At 48.0% G+C, this 21049-nt stretch overlaps 1 protein-coding gene across 4 annotated transcripts in view; it reads left to right on the top strand.

Moving 5' to 3' along the window:
- The window catches only part of PHACTR3 (phosphatase and actin regulator 3), a 1074680-nt gene that overhangs the window by 547941 nt on the left and 505690 nt on the right, over positions 1-21049 (top strand). For all 4 annotated transcript variants that reach the window (XM_069651038.1, XM_069651037.1, XM_069651041.1 and 1 more), the window contains 2 exons: positions 730-891; positions 8527-8604. In XM_069651038.1, coding sequence (XP_069507139.1) covers positions 730-891; positions 8527-8604 — 240 coding nt within the window. The remainder of the gene's footprint in view (positions 1-729; positions 892-8526; positions 8605-21049) is intronic.

Here is a 21049-nt window from a genome sequence, read left to right as displayed (position 1 = left end):
AGTAAATGAAAGTGCATATGAATGTGAATCGAGAAAATAAATGAAAGCGCACATGAATGTGAATAGAGAAAGTACATTTAAGTGCATATAAAAGCGTGTTGAAGAGCTATGAATTGGAAAGGTATTTTGGAGTGGGAGAAAAATGTTTATTAATGTTTTCCTCTGACATGGAGTAATTTAACCAGGAGTAAGGTATTTCCTGTCACACCACCACCATCGTGTGCAAGTGGGCCTTTTTGTTATGAATGAGGTGCAATTTATACATATATTCTGACAGTAGTAGGATATGCTGGATTTCTTTGTAAACATGGTTTTAACTTGGAAGTTGTGAAGAGACGTAGAAGTAACATGTCAAAAATGTGATTTTTTGATAACCTCTGCCATAGTATTCACTCATGATATTTTGTTGGGGCCCATGGCGTGTTCCTGTGTGCAGTCATAGTTGGAGTGGGGGTTGCGGGTGCGGTAGGTGGCACTGACCGGAGCAAGACACTGGTTCATGCTTTCGTCACCCGAACTAGAGATGTAATTTTGCTTCTTTTTGGTGATGTCAGACAGGGAATAAATATTGTCAACGTAGATTGTTGGAAGGGGAAAGTCTTTAAAATCTAATGCAGATTGCCGAAGGAGGTTGCCCACTAGAAAAAGCGCAAAATCCTCAGACCAAAAACAGCCTGAAAACTTAAAAAGTGCAAATCTTTCAACACAACTTTCTTTTTTTTTCTGCAGATGAGATGGATCACACACCTGCCTTGCGGTTGGAGTATCTGGGCTCTGGGATTCGTACTCCACCAGTGAGGAGAAACAGCAAACTGGCCACGCTGGGCAGGATCTTCAAGCCGTGGAAGTGGCGGAAAAAGAAAAGCGAGAAGCTAAAGCAAACCTCTGCAGGTAAGATAGGTGTCCTAGCCACCTCGCGCCGTGCCATGCACAATTGCCACACCTTCTGGAAGGTCAACTATACAAGGGCCAATGCTGGAAATAGAGCACTCGAAAAGACTATTGGAGGGTCAGGGGTCCTTTTCTATATGAGTCGCCAGGGCTCACCTGATCCAGGTCTGTGGCACCCCGCTTTTACTTGCCTTCAGTGGATGTGTTAGGTAGTCCATGTTAAATTAGCCTGTGATCTTAGTGCAAGATGTCCTCTGACAAAAACACCATCACAACTCACACTGGTTGGCCCCTCGTTTGGCATTCTCAGCAGAAGGCTGAACTACTCCCCGCCAAGCCCCTCCCCCGACAATGCGTCGTGCTTGGTGGCCATGCGGAGAGTAGGGGCCAGTCTACAGTATCCCCATATTGAAATCTTGGAGTAGCCCTAAAAACCCACCCAACACATTCAGGAAAGTGCAGGAAGCAGCCACTCTTGCTGTGAACACTACACAAAACTTCACTCATTGGTTCTGACAGCTCCCAGGGGTGTTCCGTGAGAGCTTTGAAAGGACCTGTGCCGCTGAAGCAACAGCAATATCCAAGTGCCCTTTTTGGAACGCCTACATCAGGAGGTGCAATGTATTGGAGATTTCTTCCCACTTACATTGTAGTAAGTTCTTCTCATGCTTTCTTGAAAGAACATATTATTTTCCCATGTCTGCTTGTGGAACGTCATTTGTAGATCGGATGTGTACATCAAGCTGCCCAGGACGCAAGTCTAGAGCAAGGAAAGCTGATGGACACTGATTACTTACCTGTGGACGCTGATTCTAGTCCGACCGTAGCGGCCAATAGGGCAATAGCCAACGGTCAGTCAGAAAGCACTGCTGCCATTTGTAACCAACGTTACCACTCCAATGGGCTATAGGATGCAGCTTTTTCACACATTGTCCCAACAAATGTTCACCCAAATACTACCAATGTTTGTCAAGAAAAGTAACAAATTGTAATTTGTGAATGAGGAGAACATTTTTTAGTGCCCAGCACAATATTTTGACCCATTCCGACCCAAACCTGCTATCAGGTCTGTCGCTTGTCTTACATGAGTGGTACACGAAGCAGTATTAGCCACTGTAATTCAGCTTTAATTTACCTGTAGCTGACACCAAATCCAAGCCTAAACCGATATCTTTACCCTTGTCTAGGACATGTCATTGTTAGTGTTCACTCGCTGGCTAACTGATCCCAAGGCACTGAGGCTTGCATGTGGAATGGCATGGCTCAAAGCTTATAGAGGAAAGAATGAGACCCTCCTGCTGGACCTGGAGGCCACCAACCACGGAGGAACCTCATTCCGACCACTCAAGCTTAACCCACTGGGATAAAGGCATAGGCAGGGAGCCCAGATGTTTCTGGGCTTTGAAAACTTCCTGTTAATTAAACCAATGGCCAAGGAGAACTTCCCCCATCAGTGACAATGCAGAAGGATCCGGATTCTCCTCCCACTGCCTGAAGGAGTACCAGCCAGGAGTGCTGTCCCAGTATCCCCACTTCGGCCCCATACCCACTGCTCAACATCTTACTGGAAAACTCAAAAGACATTGCCTTCCCCGATTGAGCCCTAACGGGTGCCATTGGGTTGCGGTTCAGGCTGCAACCTTCTTAAAGGCAATGGCCCTCACACACAAAGTGACACGAGGAGCCATTGCTCCACAGGCCAATTTCACTAATGATACGATCTACATGAAAATCCAACATACTTCTATACCAGGCAGGCGCATCACAAGAGGGGACCAGTGTTTCCAGGACAGCTTTACTACAAACACCAACAAAATCCAGCATGCCTGTATGTCTGTGAGGTGCATAACCCGAGGAGGCTGGTGGCACCCTTGTCTAGCTAATCTCCTTTGGAATCAACATGTACTCGCATCCATGTTAAAAAGTCATATGGGCTTTGTGAGGAATTGCCATCTGGCAAAGGTGTAGAAGCCCTGATTTATTTTGTATTAATTAATACAATGATGCAGGTAATTCCATCTTGGAAAGAGTGGCCTGCTAACCAGACCACATATAAGCTTCATGCAAAAGCATAGTGGCAGACGTGCCCTGCTGCATCAGTCTCCCGACCTGCAGTGCCTGCTCTCCAGTGGCACAGAACAGGTTCAGAGGTCGCAGGTGCCCATGCCACAGCTGCCATAACAGCCAAGTCACTTCAGCGCAGTGGCTGCATTTAAAGTCTGCACTTGTGTTTCAAAATCTCACAGATAAACCCATACCTGACTGTTGGTTATTGTGGATAATTATTCATATAACCATATGAAGACACACCTTATTTGTATCATACATATGCCAGCACTGTGAGCCCAGGACAGCTGTGGAAGGATTTATGTATTCTGATCAGACGGCCTAGCCTACCAGCCAGCAGAACAAGAGAGTGAATGACTGTGCCTGTCATTTGATCCTTTGTGAGGTCAGGTAACACTGCTCTCCAGCAAGACAGGTCCTCAGCAGGAATAGCATGGCACACCCTACACAAATGGACCAGCCTCGCACCAGGGTGTTGCATACCAAAGGGCCCTTGAAGCTATGGGTCTGGGATGGGGGCGGAGTTAGTGTAGTAAGGGTAACTCTGCACAAGTGGGGAAGTGTTCCAGCATTGTGTCTCTCTCCGTACCTCTCCTTCCTTCCAGTCTGCTTAATTCCCTTTAGCACAAAGCACTTTGGGTATGATGCAAGAAGTCAAAGGCCACTTGTCACGAGAAGAGGAATTGGGTCCCTTAAAGCAGGCTTGTTTTTGTTCAATCACCTCTTGACTTTTTGCCTGTAAGAGAGTGGATCCCCCACTCTTTCTTTGATTAATCTTTATACTTCAGGAAGAATTTGTTTGGACACTACTGGAAGAGCAGTTCTTTCCAGAGTCCTTCAGTTGTGAGATGGAGACAGTTGATCCAAGGCAGAGGCAAGCTCTGCTCCCTGGCCATCCCTAGGGCCAATAGGGGTGACCAGCTACTGGAGCAAGACCGGCCTCCCAGTTACATCGGTACCCAGGACCTTACTGGGTTTGTTTGTCAGCCTCCCCCATGTTTGGGAGAATGAGAACAAGGACCTGTGTTGTCCCTTGGCCCCTAGACCAGGACTAACAGCAACCTGAGAGCCAGATCAGCAAGATCCCTGTCCTTTGCCATCTAACAGCTTTGAGCAGTGCTTCAAACCTGCTCAACACATTCAAAACCAACAGAACCCTCTGGTGCTGCTTTTGGCACTCTCCCGGTCCTCAAAACGCGCTGTTTCCCATTCTAACCAGTTTGCTGCTGCACCACAGCAGCTGAGCACATCTTTTCCCCCGGCTCCAACAAGAAGCTCATCACTACAGCTGCCCCATTTGAGGTGTCTTTTGAACCATTTTCGTCAAAGATTAACTCAATTGTCGAACCGACCTTGGTGTGCCCAATGAACAGCAACTCTCAAACACAGCTTTGAAATGCCTTGTCTCGACCCGTGCATCGAGTCACCAGCATCTTTGCCATTGAACCATCTGGCGACCATCCAACCCTCCCTGGTGCCTCTCACAATCCGTATTCTTTCAACACTGCCTCCAATCGCAGTGAAATGCAGCTCAACCCCAACTCAAAACGTGCTCCCCATCTGGAACAATACAACTGCTGCATTTGAGCTTAGTTTGTACCGCTCACACAGTGCCAAGAACTGCCAAGAGCAGCAAGAAGGTATTATTCATTGGTAATTGGCCCTCCGGTCCCACTTTGAACCCCAGAGACTGGTTAGGTCACTTTTAATCCATTTTTTCGCGCATGAACATATCCTTTTCAGAACATTGTTGTATTTGATGCCTTTCACCCTTGTTCCAATACCCAGAATGCTTCATCTTTCTCTTTTGCATAATTAATCTGGGTTATTTCCACAGGGGTGGGTTTATGTAGCATTTTTGTATTTAGTTATTGTTGCAAATGGCGTGCTTAATTACAGTATATGTATCATTACAGAAACTTGACTGGACATTACTTTATTTTGGACTGTTGTATGTTGCTGTTTGGATTACTACTGGTTCACATCCACTCCCCTTTTAAGACTATAGATTGGCCTCGGCCCACGTGTCCACAAAAGGCACAGGAGGTAGATGTATTACCAGCATCAATTTCACCTCTGTGAATGGCATCACTCTTGTTTTGTAGAACTTTAAGGGCTGCGTAGGCGGCATGGCCACTACTCCTGCTTGCACTACTGAAGGGTAGAAGTCATTTTGTCACAGGCTTCAGTTTCTCTTACAAGCAAGAGGCTCTGAAGGTGCATGGTGTCACTTAATCTTGACCAGCCGGCCCAGAGGTTGTGCAGGAAGTGTATGAGGCCACTGTTCATTTCTATGTTAGCCCCCTACTTTCATGACTGCTCCTACTGAATCATAAACTCACTGGTGGCTTTCCTTAAGAAGGGCTAGAGACAGCTTGCTCGCACACAGATGCACACTACGCTCCCACCGTACTCTATTTATACCCCCACTACTGCCATTTCTATTCGTAAACGATCATAAATGTAGAACACATGTGGTTATCTATGTCCAGAAATAACACAAATTATCCCCCTACCACAGTCAATCCAATAACTCCTATCCTACCTATTCTGTCATTAGGGCCTAGGCCATTCTTAGACAGCCAGCATCCACTTCAGGATATTGCTGGATTATCACCCCTACTTGTGCTATAACACGATGCCCCCCTCTATGACAAAGTGACTGTCAGCGTTTTAGGCTTTGTCTTACTTTGGCACATTGGCTGATAGGGGTTAACGCTTACTGGAGGACTTGTTAATGTGAGATGGGAATGTCACTATCATGGTCGGCACTCATGTTGTGAATTGTGTTTCAAAGTTCTGGTGAAGCCCTTACCCTGAGCAGGCCTCATGCTTGGTTATGCAAGGCATTCAGTCCTTTTCTGATTAAAGCATTCTGCAATTGAATGCTCACATGAACAGCATTTGAATGTACATCTTTTTTTATATAACTGTATAATTATGTAGTAGTGTAATCACGCTGTGCAGCATAGAAGGAACAGAGCGAGTAGCAGTGTACAGTTTTCATGTAGTGCATGCTTGGAGAGGAGTGCACGCTTTTAGCTGTTTAGGAAAGTTAGGCCAACAATGTCTTTTTATAAGTGCAATTCGTTATTTTACTTTTTAATTAAAATAAACCCATCTTGTGATGTCACTTGTACAACATGACACAGTAAAAATACAGTAAATGACGACAGAGTGTAACTTTCATGAAGCCTGTCATGGATTGACTACCGTTGGAAGGGCACTATTGCTATGCTAAATCTTCAGGCAGAGGGCCATGAGCAAAGGATGTGCACCTATCTCCGGGGTCTTTGTGATGCTGGAAATGCATCGGAGGGACAGGACCTCCGTATCCTTGTTCTTTACTGCCTTTTATCGTGTGTTCTGTCGTGTCTTCCGCGCAGGAGTTCATGTGGGACTCCTGGCGGTGCAGCTCTCTCCTTTGGTTTCGGCGAACAGACCCATGGTATACCCTTATGGCACCCATGGGTGGGGGTACAACCCTGTGCCCCTAGTGTATGTTTTTGGGCACCTGTGTGTGACCCACAGAGCAGGGTACGGGCTGGTGGCAGCTCCGTGCTGAATTGACTGGTGCCCTGAGCGTCCTCCATTTTGGGATGCCCAGGACCTGTTATTGGAATCAGTGGATTCCTGATGGAGACAAAATGGCCCCGATAGCCTCTTGCCTTCCATTGCCTGTTACCTTGATCTTCCTGAAGTCCCGGGAAGCTCTGACTCTGTCCCTGCCCCCTGACTGGCTGTTGGGTGGAAGTTCCATATATGGGAGTGTGGGGAAGTGCTGACCAGACTGGCTGGAGCCTTCCCAATGACCATATGTTGTGGGGACGCCTGTGGGTGGGACCTGGGTGGATGGAGTGTGTGACGAATACGCATTCTATGTTGTGGGTGTCTAGTATCTGGTGTTTGACACAATGACTGAGACAGCCCTGCCCGAAACCGGTATGAATGCAGTGTGGAGTGTTGAATGGCTGGGTACTTGTCCCAATACACATAACTTGTTGTGAGTGTCTGGAGAGAAGTGAATGGCCTGAATGCACCGTGTGCCGGATTGGCTGCCTGCCTGCATGAATGCCCTTAGTCGTGATTGGATGCTTGAGTATGACCCAGCAGAATGAATGGAAGATCAACAGTATATCTGGGGACCTCTCACTGCGAGGAATCATGTTCAGAAGCTGAAGTCCACTACGATGAGTAACTGGAGTAACTGAAGCTGGACCTTGAAGCCCTGCTGGATTAGAAGAATTGCTGTTGCTCTCCTTCACAATCTGAAAGCTGCTGTGCCTCCAAGGACTGACCCAGAGAGGACCTGGTAAGCCACCCTCTTCCCGAGCTACGAGGGACCATCGTGCAGTAGCAGATCTTTGCCAAAGCTCCCTGGTAGACAGACCTTCGACAGGCTGCCGACCCGAGACAGGGACTGCTGCGGAATCACAAGGAGAAGCGCCCGGACTGTTGTCAGCCATTGACGATGACCGCCGTCGCCGACTGGAGCCGCCGTGCTCCCGTTTGCCTAAGAACTTTCGAATCCAAGGACGCTCTCATCCTCATCGTCGCTGCTGTATCCTGCGGGAGAAGGCCTAACGGTCGACTCGCCACGGAGCATCTACCGGTGGGTTTCCCACCACCCAAAGACCAAAGAGACGCTGACGACTCAATGCCCTTGCTGGGCCACAGTTCTTCAAACTCTTTGCAGTCCAGAACTATCGACACCGAGGTGCGCCGCACGCCTCTTCCTTGCAAGATGTTTATGCTTCCCCGTCAACGAGCACCGCTAGGAACGACACGGTCACTTCACCATCGTAGCTCGACCTGTTCTCCGTCGGACGTTCGACGACCCGTGACTCCTGCCTTAAAGGGAGGGCACTCAAGAAGGGCCGTTGATTTCCTGACCAGGAACGTTACAACGCCAGGTACTTTGGGGATGCAGAACTATTGGGAAGTCTAGTGTGAACAATATATGGACTGGGCTTGTGATACATCTTTGCTTTACAGGTTGCTCAGGTGGGGGGATCTCCACACAGAGTTGTGTCTAGGTAGCAGGACCAGTATTCTGCCAATTGTTCAACCATCTTGCTTTCCTTCCTCTCTCTACTGCTGGTTTCCTCTTTATTGATCTGTGTGACATTTTGACAGTATAGTTGATGCACTTTAATGAGATCTAATAATCGTTGTGGTACCACTTTAGAACTGTATATATTTACCATTGTTGATTTTCCGAGCACACAGTGCATTATCGGGATATTGTATATACCTTTGAATATTAATTATATAAAGACTGTGTTTAACCGATAGTGTGCGGACATTCCTTTGTGGGTGCTTGGGGACTACACTGTACTTAAGAACCAGCCTGCATCACCTCCTGAGAAGCTAGGCCTTGATTGCTCGACCACGTACCAATAATAGAGAATCTTGTCTGGGGCCCTCTTGCCTCTACCATATAGAGAGCGGAGGTACAGACACCCCCCCCTCCAGTCTTTACAGTCTTCCTTTAGAATGAACCTTGTCTTGATTTGGTGTTGTAAATTTGCTTGTGATAATGACATAGTGCCTTGATCTTTCTCCTAGTGTTAGAAAAGAAGATGACCACAAGACAAAGCCGTGATGAGCTCATCAAGAAAGGACTGCTGGAGATGATGGAACACGGCAAGTACAGACGCTAGGGGTTGCAAACCAATATGAAAACATCTCTCTAATGCCTGCCCCTCACACACACTTAAGGGAAAAGGTGTTCATATGAAAAGGTCTTGCAACAGGCTACATGTATAAAAGTTGGCTATTAGAAAACGAAGATGAGCTGAAAAAGGTCACACTCACAACAGTTGGCCCAATTTGGACTAAAGGCTGTATGCTACAGTAGGGGTCAGTGATGCTATCTTTCCCAGCAGTTAAGAACACATGAAACAAGTGCCTGTATACCACCTGACCTTTATTCTCTTTTTAACTTTTCTTCTACATTGATCTGCCATGAGCAGGCATAATACTTGTTATGTAACTAGAGTAGCCATCTTGAAATGGTTTATTCAAGTATTATTTCCCTTGCTCTGTGTGAGAACATTTGAGATCACTAGCTTCTTGCTACTCCATTCAGTCTAAATTTCACCCTGTGGGCAATTTGTAAAAATACTCTGACATAGAGGAATGGTAATAGCAGCCTCATTCGGTATGCTTAGATTGTCTCACTTTTCCAGCAGCCACATTCACTAGAGTAAGATTGCCTTTCTTTCTTAGCACATGTCGCACCTGGCTGACGTAACCCCACAGTTCATTCTGATGCTAGGATCATGGGGAAACAGAACAATGCACAACAGAAAGAACCTAGCCAATAATCTAAATCATTTAGTTTTACAATGTGAATTGCATATTCAAGAAGAGTACCTTTATTGGAAACAATGTGCATTCAATAAGGTAACAATGATTCAAGGAACATATACAAAAGCTTTTTTTAAAAAAAAATGTAACAATACATAAATATATGTCAACAAATTCATACAATCCTCTCCAATGACAAATGCAAAATGTAATTGTTAAAATTGCTTAACACAAACACGTCCATAGCAAACATACACAAAACAAAAAATACAAACACTATACAGAACACATAAAGTTTGCAAATCAAGCACAAAAGACCCTGGAAAATTATAACCAATGTGTCTCCAATTATTTAAACACAGAAAGGGTATACATATCTCCCTATCCTATTGTAAACAATGTATGAATGTTGTAATGTATCCAACCACAGGTATAGATTATTGGTGCTGCCAACTCGAGTTTCCGCTGTGCTGGCCTTTACATTTCCTAGCACAGCCTTCCTCCTGGGCTAGGAAATTTAAAAGCCTGCACAGCCGAATCTCGAGTTGGCAGCACCAATAATCTATACCTGTGGTTGGATACATTCATAAGTTGTTCATAACTGGATAGGGAGATATGTATACCCTTTGTGTGTTTAAATCATTGTAGACCCATTGGTTATAATTTTCTAGAGTCTTGTTTGTGCTTCGTTTGCGAACGTTGTGTTCTGTATAGTGTTTATATTTTTTGTTTTGTATATGTTTTCTATGGACGTTGTGTTTCTCAATTACATTGTGTATTTCTCATTAGAAAGGATTGTATGAATTCGTTGCCACACATTTATGTATTCACTTTAAAAAAATAGCTTTTCTCCTCCTCAAGCTACCCAGAAGAGAACACATCACACCCGCGCTAAAAATAGTACTCTGGCTACCACTAAAACAGCTAATAAAGTCCATGTGCATCACGCACAGAGCAATAAACAAGGCGCAGAATTCCTAAGCGATAAACTACGCCTACATCAACCGGCAAGAACACTGAGATCAAGCACCGACATCCGCCTGGAACCAAAACCCTATAACAGAAGAATACTTGGAAGATCCTCTTTCTCTCACCAGGCACCGAAAACCTGGAATGACCTACCTAAGAATATACGGAACACAACAAACCACCTAGCATTCAGGAAACTCCTCAAATCATGGCTCTTCACAGCGTAACCACAACAGCGATGCACTGGAATGCCCACCCCATTAAACAACGATCAAAATAATACCAACCTCGGTCACTCCAAAAATGGACAAACACTGAACCCAAAGAACGGACCCCACGACAGACCATAAGATATCATGGGAAATAGCCATAAAAGGAGGTCACCATAGACTGATCACATATTCAGACCGAGACGAAAGCCCTTAAATGACTCCACTCCCTCCCAGATGTACCATATCCAAACCCCCAGCAGACGCATTTAGGTAGAAAGTTCGTGAGAGGAGTCCACTACACCAGCTCCAGCACCCAAGGAGGAGAATAGACACCCAACCCACATTATTCAATCCAACAGCATTAGAACACCTACAGAGCTCGCTAGAATAGAATGGCAAGGAGCAATTAGAACACTTACAGAGCGTGTTAGAAAAGCACAGGGAGTGCCTCACACAAACCAAAACCATGCCAGGCATAACCCCTTCGCCCACCCTGCTGAGATTGGGAGGATAGGTGAGCGCCACACTCGGACAGAGTTCTGAATGTTTGCATGTTAAACTTCATTCAACCCACTAACAAAAAACTCAGCATTTCTGCAGACTTATCTCACTCAAAAATCTCACACAACCAACTCTCGCACAACAACCCGCACACACTTCACAACACCGCAACAACACATAAGCAACACCAACAGCACACGAGGACTGACATCGATCCGATACACGCACCAAAGCTCAGCACCCGGTGTATACCGAGTTGAAGCTGCCAACAGAACACCACTCCTCTCACTATCCTGCTCACGCTTCACCTACTAACCCATCCCACCTTTTCGTTTGCAGATCCACCAGAGCGCCTGGGGACCAAGTCTGTTGCGCGGTCCAAATGCCTTCAACATTTAACATTGTTACCCTTATACAATGCACATTGTTTCCAATAAATGTACTCTTCTTGAATACGCAATTCACATTGTAAAACTAAATTATTTAGATTCTTTGCTAAGATCGTTCTTTCTTTCTTAGCAGCCATATTATGCTAATATAACTACTCTTTCCTAGCAGCCTTATTCACTATGCTAGGATTGTCTCTGTTTCCTAGCAGCCACATTCACTATGCTAAGGTTGTCTCTATTTCCTAGCACCCAGAGTCACTATGCTAATATGTCCACTATTTTCTAGCAGCCACATTCGCTACGCCAATATTGCCACTCTTTCCTGGCAGCCACATTCACTATGCTAAGATTGTCTCTCTTTTTTAGCAGCCACATTTACCATGCTAAGATTGCGTTTCTTTCTTAACAGTCCTATTCATTATCCTGCAATTACCACTCTTTCCTAGCATCCACATTGACTAGGCTAAGATTGCCACTCTTTCCTGGTAGCCACATTCACTATGCTTAGATTGACACTCTTTCTTAGCAGCTACATTCACTATGCTATAATTGCCTCTCTTTCCTAGCAGCCACATTCACTATGCCAAGATTGCCACTCTTTCCTGTCAGCCACATTCACTATGCTAAGATTTGCCTTGTTTCCTAGCAGCCACGTTCACTATGCTAAGATTTCCGACACTCACTAGGCAAGGTTGTAACACTTTCCTAAAATGGAAGCACTACATTTGTTGCAGGAGGTTAGGATGGCAGTGATATGTGTCTGCTTACTCCACCGTTACTTACATTGTTAGGTAACTTTATGTGAATGAAATATAAGCAATCCTGCACTAATGTAAGAAAAATGGAAGCCACCGCTTTTTCGATTTCACAGCATTAGGAGGGGCGGGGCCCTTATTTTAAAAGTATGTTCCATGACTAGCCTTGACCATGGCACCCAAAATCTCATTCTCTGGGCATGTCCGGTGGGGGGAAAAGGATGGAACTGAGGAATTCCTGAAGCATTTCAATCAGTCAGCAACCTAGCAATGGTAGACGCAGGAGAACAACCACATTTCTTTGTAGGTATAGAGTGAAATACTTCTCCAGATGTGTGAAGACAATAGCTATGTGGAATAGTGCAGTCTGCTTCACCCCCATATCCTTAATTGTCTGCGTATCAAGGTTAGTGGAAGTTGAACGCCTGGACTATGCAAACAATATTGCAGACTACACTGCATCAGGGAAGCATCTTGGAAAGGAAATTGTCCAAGTCAATCTTTGTTTGTGCGATTCTGTGCCCCTAACTCTTATCTCTCTTTCCTTGTTTCTTGCGTTTCCTTGCAATACAATCCCAGTACCAACTCCCATTGTCGCCAACCAAAACGACTCTGCATCATTAACTCCCCCGGGAGGATTTGCCCATGTACACCCAACCTAAAAAGTCAATTCTTTGGCTATTACAAAGAGCCTTGCATCTGAGTACCGCTACATGTCCACTTGTCCCAGGTGAACCCAACACTTCAGATCGATGGGCTTTAGCCCTAAAATGATGGGGTGAAACATTGGCTGCTTAGAGATTTTTACGCGGGCTACTTGGGCAAATTGCATGTGCATTACAAACCATCACCCGTGGATCCCCACGAGCACCGGAGAAAGCAATACCCTCTGGTACTGTGAGCTTGCACAGCCATGCCCAGTCCTGCACTCGTGCCAGGATCCTAGACTGACCGGGGCAAGTTAAGGGATCTTTAGCCTGCTGCCCTCTAAGGATATTGTGGTCTGGAGCCTACATTGTACGGTGCTACATCTGATGTGGGCATTGTCCACCTCAGCCGCTGTTCACCGAGAAGAATGCAGCCACAGTGGAGCTAAGCTGGGCCATTCTGAAGACTCGAAAGTTGGAAAATAAGTTATCAATAACTGCAGACTGCTAGCCAAATGATCAACAGAGAGGTAGTGAGAAAGAAGGCAGTGAATGGGGCCTGTGTGCACTGATATTTCTCATCAGAGACAAATCTCATTTCACTTAAGGAGTGTGGCCGCAGCACACGTTCCCTGTCACATCACGGACCTGGAATTTCAAAAAATGAAAGAGCAACACGTTTTTTATTTAAGAAAGTTGAAACCTTATGGTATTGTGCTGTCCACTGGACAAGGACCTAGTTTGATCAAAAATTGACTTCAGTGTTTAGGTTTGAGCACCAACCCTATATGTGAAAAAGCATATCAAGGAACTAGACAATGTTAAACGGCGATAGTGGTACCAATGTTAGTCCATGTCGAAAGCTACATGCGTGTCTCTACCCACTAATAAGAGAGTACATATGAGGAGGCGTTTCAGTCGTTGTGAGGGTGTCTTGTAGAGAACATTGAAGCCTGGGCAAAGCGATCCAGTCAGCATAGATCACAAAAGACTGGCAGCTTTATCATTTCATCCCCCTACAATTTGGCAGAGAGGAAATGGTGGTACTATTTAAGGTTCTTAGCAGCTCTCCAGGATGATGATCGTGGACTTGCCTGCTGTGCCCGCCCTCCTGGTGAAGTGGCAGCTCACTGTGTGGCTGTTGGTAGGATTGCTGAGCAAAAAGTGCCTAGTGAAACAGTCACTTGACCAGGGGACGCCGCTAGGGCCTAGTAAATACTACTGTATATGAGAACATATAGTCAATTGCGATACAATCTATCAGATACAATTAACACTCTAGTCACATAGTCTTCTAAGTAGAAATCCTCTGTTTTATTTTTCAATATTGCCATGCAGAGACCCTTTGCTGACCGTGCATCCATCTTCTGGGCAGGCTTTATAAATACACAACATTGCACAAACGTTTAAGTTTTGACCTCTTGGCTTCAACTGCTACTTAACAATCTGAAATAAACATTTCATATTCAGGAATGAGTTCATAAACACAATGTTAGAACTGCTTTGTAGGCAAAGAGGAAGCATGGCCTGCCTTGACGCGGAATAGACGAGACCTTCTAGTTGAAAATGCTCTGGACCGTAATTCGAGGCAATAATCCTCTAGATAGCCTGGAATATAATAGTAAGGATTTCAGGGATGTGTGGCTGAAAACATGTAGATGGTATATTCAGGCATGCAAAAAGGATCATTCGAGGGGATTGGGTCCTCCGACGTATTCCATATCTATGACAGTAATCACCACAGCTGTGCTGCTTCGGAAAATCTTCGGCGTCTGCGTCCTGCGTCGATGGCGTCGATACGACGCCCTCGAGGACCTCCTCCGACGGCCGACGTCACTGGATGTTATAAGTAGGACGCACGACGCCCGTAGCCTCAGTTCCGTTTTTTCCACGGATGTGTTCGCTTCGGAGATCTCGGCGCGCCTCCACTCTTTGGAGTTCCTGTTCTTTCTCGGTTCTTCGAACCTGTTTCGTTTTGTGAAGTCTTTCTTCGTGAAGATGTCTACCTCGTCTTCCACACTGCGTCCGGGCTTTAAGAAGTGCAGGGACTGTGGGTCCAAGATGTCAGTTACGGACTCGCACGACGCCTGCCTCTGGTGTCTCGGGGAGGCCCATGACATGGATGACTGTTGCTGCCAGTCGCTCACGTCAAAAGCCTTGCAGGAGCGCAAGAAGAAGTTATCCGTAGGTAAGGTGTCCAAGCCACGGAAGTCGAGGTCTGCAGGGCTTTCGATGGACGATTCGAGGGGCGACTCTCCGCGTCGTCGTCGGAAGTCCAGTGGGTCTCGGTCCAGGAGTCGGTCCCGGCACGCCTCTGCCTCTCCGAGGCACTCCCGGAAGCGCCGTCATCGGTCGCCTTCCCCGTCTTCTTCCGAGGACTCCGCCCGTCGGCAGGTCGCTTACCCCACCAAGCATGCAACGCCGGAGGAATGGGATTCCTTCGGGAAAAAAATGTTGGCGATTCTCGAATCGCAGGGCACTGGTCCGTCCGTGCCTCCAAGTGGGGTCGGTCGTGATCGGTCGAGAGACACTGTTCGCACGCCTTCGGGCTCGTGTGGTCATCACGATTCGCGGGAGAGGTCGCGCTCGGACAAGGGGAATCGTTCTCGTCATGCCCGTTCCAGGTCCCGGTCCTCGACATGCTTGAGACCGTGTGAACCTGTGGTGTCTTCAAGGAAGACGTTGACGCCGAGGTCATCAACGGACTCTTTCGAGGCCCCGCCTTCAAAGAAGTCGTCAACGCCATCGGCGCCCCGGCTGTTGAGGGACACCCTCTGGGCCCCGGCCTCGAGGACTGTCAGCGCCGCGTTCGGCATCGACGCCGATTCACTCGACGCCTTTCGAGGCTGTTTCGACAGGTGTCCCCGAGGCTCGGTGGAACCACCTAGGAAGGCTCTGGCAAAGGCCAAGCATGGCTTTGTTCCACATTCTGTGCCTTCTTTCCGCCAGCTTGAGTTTTTTATTGCAGAGGTGGATGAGGGCTCTGATAATGGCAAGGTTCCGGATACAGTACCGGACAAGATTTTCTCGGGCCATAGCCAAATTGAAGACCTGCGGCAATCCTTGCACAATGCCAGTGGGCTGTACACCTCTCCGGAGGTGGAGTTTGTAGGCCTGAGCCTGGCACTCATGCTGATTCCTCGTACCGGCGCCTTATTTCCAGGGTCACCGAGTACTTGGGATGGTCTTCTCCCCCAGGGGATTTCCTTTAGGATGGCCTTACGGATATCCTCGACCAAGGTCCACCAACTGACCCGGTACTGCCGTTCCATATGGCTCTCCAGAGGAGGGTGGCGGCGGCTTGGACTGCTCCGGAGAGTCTCCCGGCAGTGGGCAAGTCTTTTCCATGAAAATACCACCCAGCCAGTAGCGACCCCTGCTACTTGACCAAGCACCCAACTCCGGAGAGTTTGGTGGTGCATGCGGCTTTGGCCCCGGCAAAGCAGGTGTTGTATCCTACCATCCGTCCTGATAGGGACGACAAGCGTTTTGACAGGGGTATGGCGCTTCAGACGGCCAACTCTTCATGTGCCTTGTCACGTTTCATGCACACTCTGTGGAACTGTGTTTCCTTAGTTGTTGGACATATTCCCGAAGGGGAACGAACGGGATGGATTCCTTGCCATGGTTCAGGATGGCAAGGATACCATGTGTGAGGCCGTTCAGTCAGGTTTGGACATGGCAGATTGCATCAGCCAGTCCATGGCGGCGAGCACCGTGATATGCAGGTTTGCATGGTTGCGGAAGTCGCGGTTTGCTCCTGATGTGCAGGCCCGGCTCCTCAACATGCTCTTTGACGGGGAACATCTTTTTGGCAGCAAGGCTGACGAGAGCCTTGAGAGGTTGCAGACCTCCAAAGCTGCAGCAAAGTCATTGGGCGCTGCAGTTCGCCAACCTCCGCCTTTTCGTCCTAGTGTTCAGCAATGGAGGGGAGGTTCCTTTCGTTATTACTCATCTTTTGGTAAAGCGAGAGGAGCTGCCAGTCAGAGGGGCCACCGTAGGAGTGCCAGAGGTGGAAAACAAGGTACTCGAGGTGCCAAGGCTGCTCGGGCTGTTGCCTCTTTGCCCTCAGGCAACGCCGCAGCCGCTTCAGCTCAGTCATGAGGCCATGACCCATGGTTCGCCGGTTGAGGGAAGGCTGGCGCAGCATCTTGGAGAGTGGTGCACCATTACTTCAGATGTGTGGGTTCTGGAGATCATAACCCACGGCTACTGTCTTCCTTTCTGGCAGAGGCCTCAAGACAATCCACTGGGGAATCTCTCTTTGAGGAGTCCGAATCTGCTCCTTGCGCAGAAAATTCATTCCCTGCTGGAGAAAGGCGCCAGTGGTGCCTGTAGCGGAGAGGAATAAGGGATGGTATTCCCCTTATTTTTTGATTTCCAAGAAAAACGGGGGATTGAGACTCATCATGGACTTGCGCGGTTTGAACAAACTCCTCAGGAAGGACCAGTTCAAGATGGTTACTCTCTCTCAAGACCTCCAGGCCCTTCAACTTCAGGATTGGTTGGTGTCTCTCGACCTCAAGGACGCTTATTTTCATGTGCCGATACATCCAAAGCACAAGAAGTACCTGAGGTTCGCAGTTGGCGACTTGCACTTTCCGTTTCGGGTCCTGCCGTTCGGATTGACCTCCGCCCCGAGGGTCTTCACCAAGCTCATGGTAGCGGTGGCAGCGCACCTCAGGAAAGGGGGGATTCATGTCTACCCCTACCTGGACGATTGGTTGATCAGGGCGCGCTCTCCCGAGCAGTCCTCGATCATCTGTCAGTCACCTGCCACTCCCTCCACAAGCTGGGCTTCTCCCTCAATTTAAAGAAGTCTCACTTGACGCCAACTCAGAGGCCCCAGTACATCGGAGCAGTGCTCGACAAGTCCCTGGGGCAGTGTTTTCCTCCCCAGGTGAGGGCTCATCACATTCAGCAGATGGTGCACAAGTTTCAGCTTGCCCGGAGTCTCCCAGCATTCGAGTTCTTGAGATTGCTTGGCCTCATGGCATCCTGCATTCTTCTGGTGCCAGAGGCCAGGTTGCGGATGAGACCTTTGCAATGGACACTCAAGCTCCAGTGGTCTCAGTCCTCTGGCAGGATGTTGGACCCTGTTCAGGTGCCGTCCTCGGTCGCCCAGGACCTTCTGTGGTGGGTCGTCGAAGACAATCTGATGAAGGGGGCTCCATTTTGGCTACCCTGGCTGGTGGTGACGATCGTGACGGACGCATCCCTCACGGGATGGGGAGCTCATGCCAACGAGTTGACAGTCAGCGGTTGTTGGTCTCCGTCGGAGTCCAGACTCCATATCAATCTGTTGGAGCTGAGGGGCATCAAGCTAGCCCTGAAGGCTTTTCTGCCGACTGTGCGAGGGAAGAATGTCCTGATCCTGACGGACAACACGGTGGCCATGCACTACCTCAACAAAAAGGGGGGGGCAGGGTCACTTCCTCTGTGCAGGGAGGTGATGCAGCTCTAGTTCTGGGCAATCCAGCAGGAAGTTTCGATCTCGGCAGTTCATCTGGCCGGAGACGAAAACAAGATGGCGGACGCTCTGAGCAGGCAGAGCGCGAAGTCTCACGAGTGGGAGTTGGCTCAGGAGATTCTCCTGGAGATCTTTCCCCTTAGGGGGACCCCTCAAGTGGATCTCTTCGCCTTCAGTGTCAACCGGAAGTGCGAGAGGTTCTGCTCGTGGGAATTTCCTCCAAAAGGAGCCTTAGGAGACGCGTTTGTGGTGGAGTGGTCATTCCCACTGCTGTACGCGTTTCCTCCTGCAGAGGTTGCAGAGGTTCGGTTCCCGGATGATCCTCATTGCTCCGGCGTGGGCCCGGAGGATGTGGTACCCGGACCTTCTCGACTTGTCCATCTGCCCTCCACGTCTTCTTCCCTACCGAGACAATCTGCTCTCACGGGAGGGGGGTCAGGGTCTCCATCCAGAGGTCAGATCCTTCAACCTTCACGCTTGGTTTCTGAAAGGTGAGGTATAAGGATTGGGAACTCCCTGAAGTCGTGATGGAGGTGTTGCTCTCGGTCAGACGGCCAGCAACAAAGTCCCCTTACCGTTGCCGTTGGCGTAAGTTCTGCAACTGGTGCAGGGTTAAGATTGTGGATCCTTTTGCATGTGACATTCCCATGGTTCTGTCTTTTTTGCTTTCTTTGGCCCACAGGGGCTTGCAAGTGGGTACCGTTAAAGGTTACCTGGCGGCGCTGTCCATATTTAAGTGCTCGTCTGTTCCTATTTTAAAATTCCTTTAATTTCTCAGTTTCTGAAAGGGCTCACTAATGTGTTCCCTCCGTCACCTTTCCAGGTGCCCGGTTGGGATTTGAACCTTGTTCTCAAGTTTCTGATGGGTGCTCCGTTTGAGCCTTTGTATTCATGCCCTTTGAGACTGTTAACTCTTAAAACTGTATTTTTGGTTGCGGTCACTTCCCCCTCGCAGAGTGAGTGAGTTACAGGCGCTTTCAGTTAAGCCACTTTTCCCTGTGCTTCATAAGGACAGGGTTGTCCTTAGAGTTCGTCCTTCCTTTCTTCCGAAGGTGGTGTCGGAATTTCATTTAGGCCAGAAGGTTGTTCTTCCGGCGTTTTATCCTCCTCCACATCCTGGTAAGGAAGAGGAGAGGCTCCATAGGCTTGATCCTAGGAGAGCGTTAAGCTTTTATATTTCACGCATGTCCCGGGTCAGAGTGGACGATCAACTCTTCATTGGTTACGCTGGAAAGCGTTTGGGACAAGCTGTGACGAAACAGACTTTGTCTCGCTGGATTATTTTGGCTATCTCTGAGTGTTACCGCTTGGCGGGTAAGGACCCACCAGTCGGCTTACGGGCCCATTCTACCAGGGGTATGGCTGCCTCTACTGCCCTACAGAGGGGTGTTCCTATTTCTAACATCTGTGATGCAGCCACCTGGGCTTCGGTACATACGTTTGTACGTCACTACTCCCTCGATTCCATCCGGGGGCAGGATCTGGCCTTTGGCAAGGCGGTCCTTTACTCCGCAATTTGATTGGGCATTCTAAATTTCTGTTTTCTAAATTCTTTTCCCACCTCCTTGCATTGGTACTGCTTTGTGAGTCTATCATAGATATGGAATACGTCAGAGGACCCAATCCCCTCGAAGAACAAGTTACTCTCTTACCTGGTAACGTTCTTTCGATGGGATGGTCCGACGACGTATTCCATATCGCTCCCTCCCTGCCTTCCCCGCTACAGAATTTCTCATGCGATTGCAGCTTACTTTTTTCCGCAAGGCTTTGTGTGTCAGACTGGCAGACGATTGGTGCCACACGATCAGGGGGAAAAACTACAACTGAGGCTACAGGCGTTGTGCGTCCTACTTATAACATCCAGTGACGTCGGCCGTCGGAGGAGGTCCTCGAGGGCGGCGTATCGACGTCATCGACGCAGACGCCGAAGATTTTCCGACGCAGCACAGCTGTGGTGATTACTGTCATAGATATGGAATATGTCGTCGGACCATCCCATCGAAAGAACGTTACCAGGTAAGAGAGTAACTTGTTCTTCTTGTAGGCTATTTGTAAATGAGGGCATACGTTAAATGGATCTACTCTTACCTAATGGTATACTGTAGCCATTGACACTTGCAGAGGTACTGGACAATATTATCTAATGCCATACATAAATTACCCCAGGATCACCTGCAATAAAACATATATCTCCTCAGCATGGATGCATCCTTCTTGCCGCTGCGAGTGCTGAATCAGTTATGGCCTGCATACAGAGATGATTCCCTACCATTAACTTGGTGTAGACAGTGCTAGGTTCTCTGATTTTGAAGCGCTGTGAATAAAAGAAGGCACACACATGCATGTGTTATGTGTCAAGCCGTACATTGGTGCTGCGTGTTGTAAGTATTGTGCTGCAGTGGAATGGGGGTAAGGCTAGCATGTACTTGTCATACCTTGTCTGCAATTATCTTGATCAAATTGTGCTCCAAATTAGAGCGAGCCGATGTGGGGCGATGGGAATCCGTTGTCTGCTTTTGGATCCGCGTGCCCGCCTTGCCATGGAACAGTGTTGTTACCATGGCAGCGGATGCGCAAATCCTATAGCTGTTGCTAAGGGTGTCATCGCGGAGTGGCGCGGTGATGTGAGTGTAAGTGTTGTTCCGGCATCGCAAGTTATAGAAAGCGGTACCGAATAGGGAAGTGAAGCGTATGAAATGTTAGCGTGTAATCCTGCAGCAACGCTTAATTTTACCCAAAATGCGATTGTATCTTGTGTACTAACGCATGGGCTGATGGGGGCCGTAGTTAGATATTACCCCGCTGCTGCCAAGCGTGACTGTGTTAAAATTGGCTG

The sequence above is a fragment of the Ambystoma mexicanum genome, chromosome 3p, assembly GCF_040938575.1.
Source record: "Ambystoma mexicanum isolate Mex_15411 chromosome 3p, UKY_AmexF1_1, whole genome shotgun sequence".
NCBI lineage: Eukaryota > Metazoa > Chordata > Amphibia > Caudata > Ambystomatidae > Ambystoma > Ambystoma mexicanum.
This window is presented reverse-complemented; position numbering and strand designations above follow the sequence as displayed.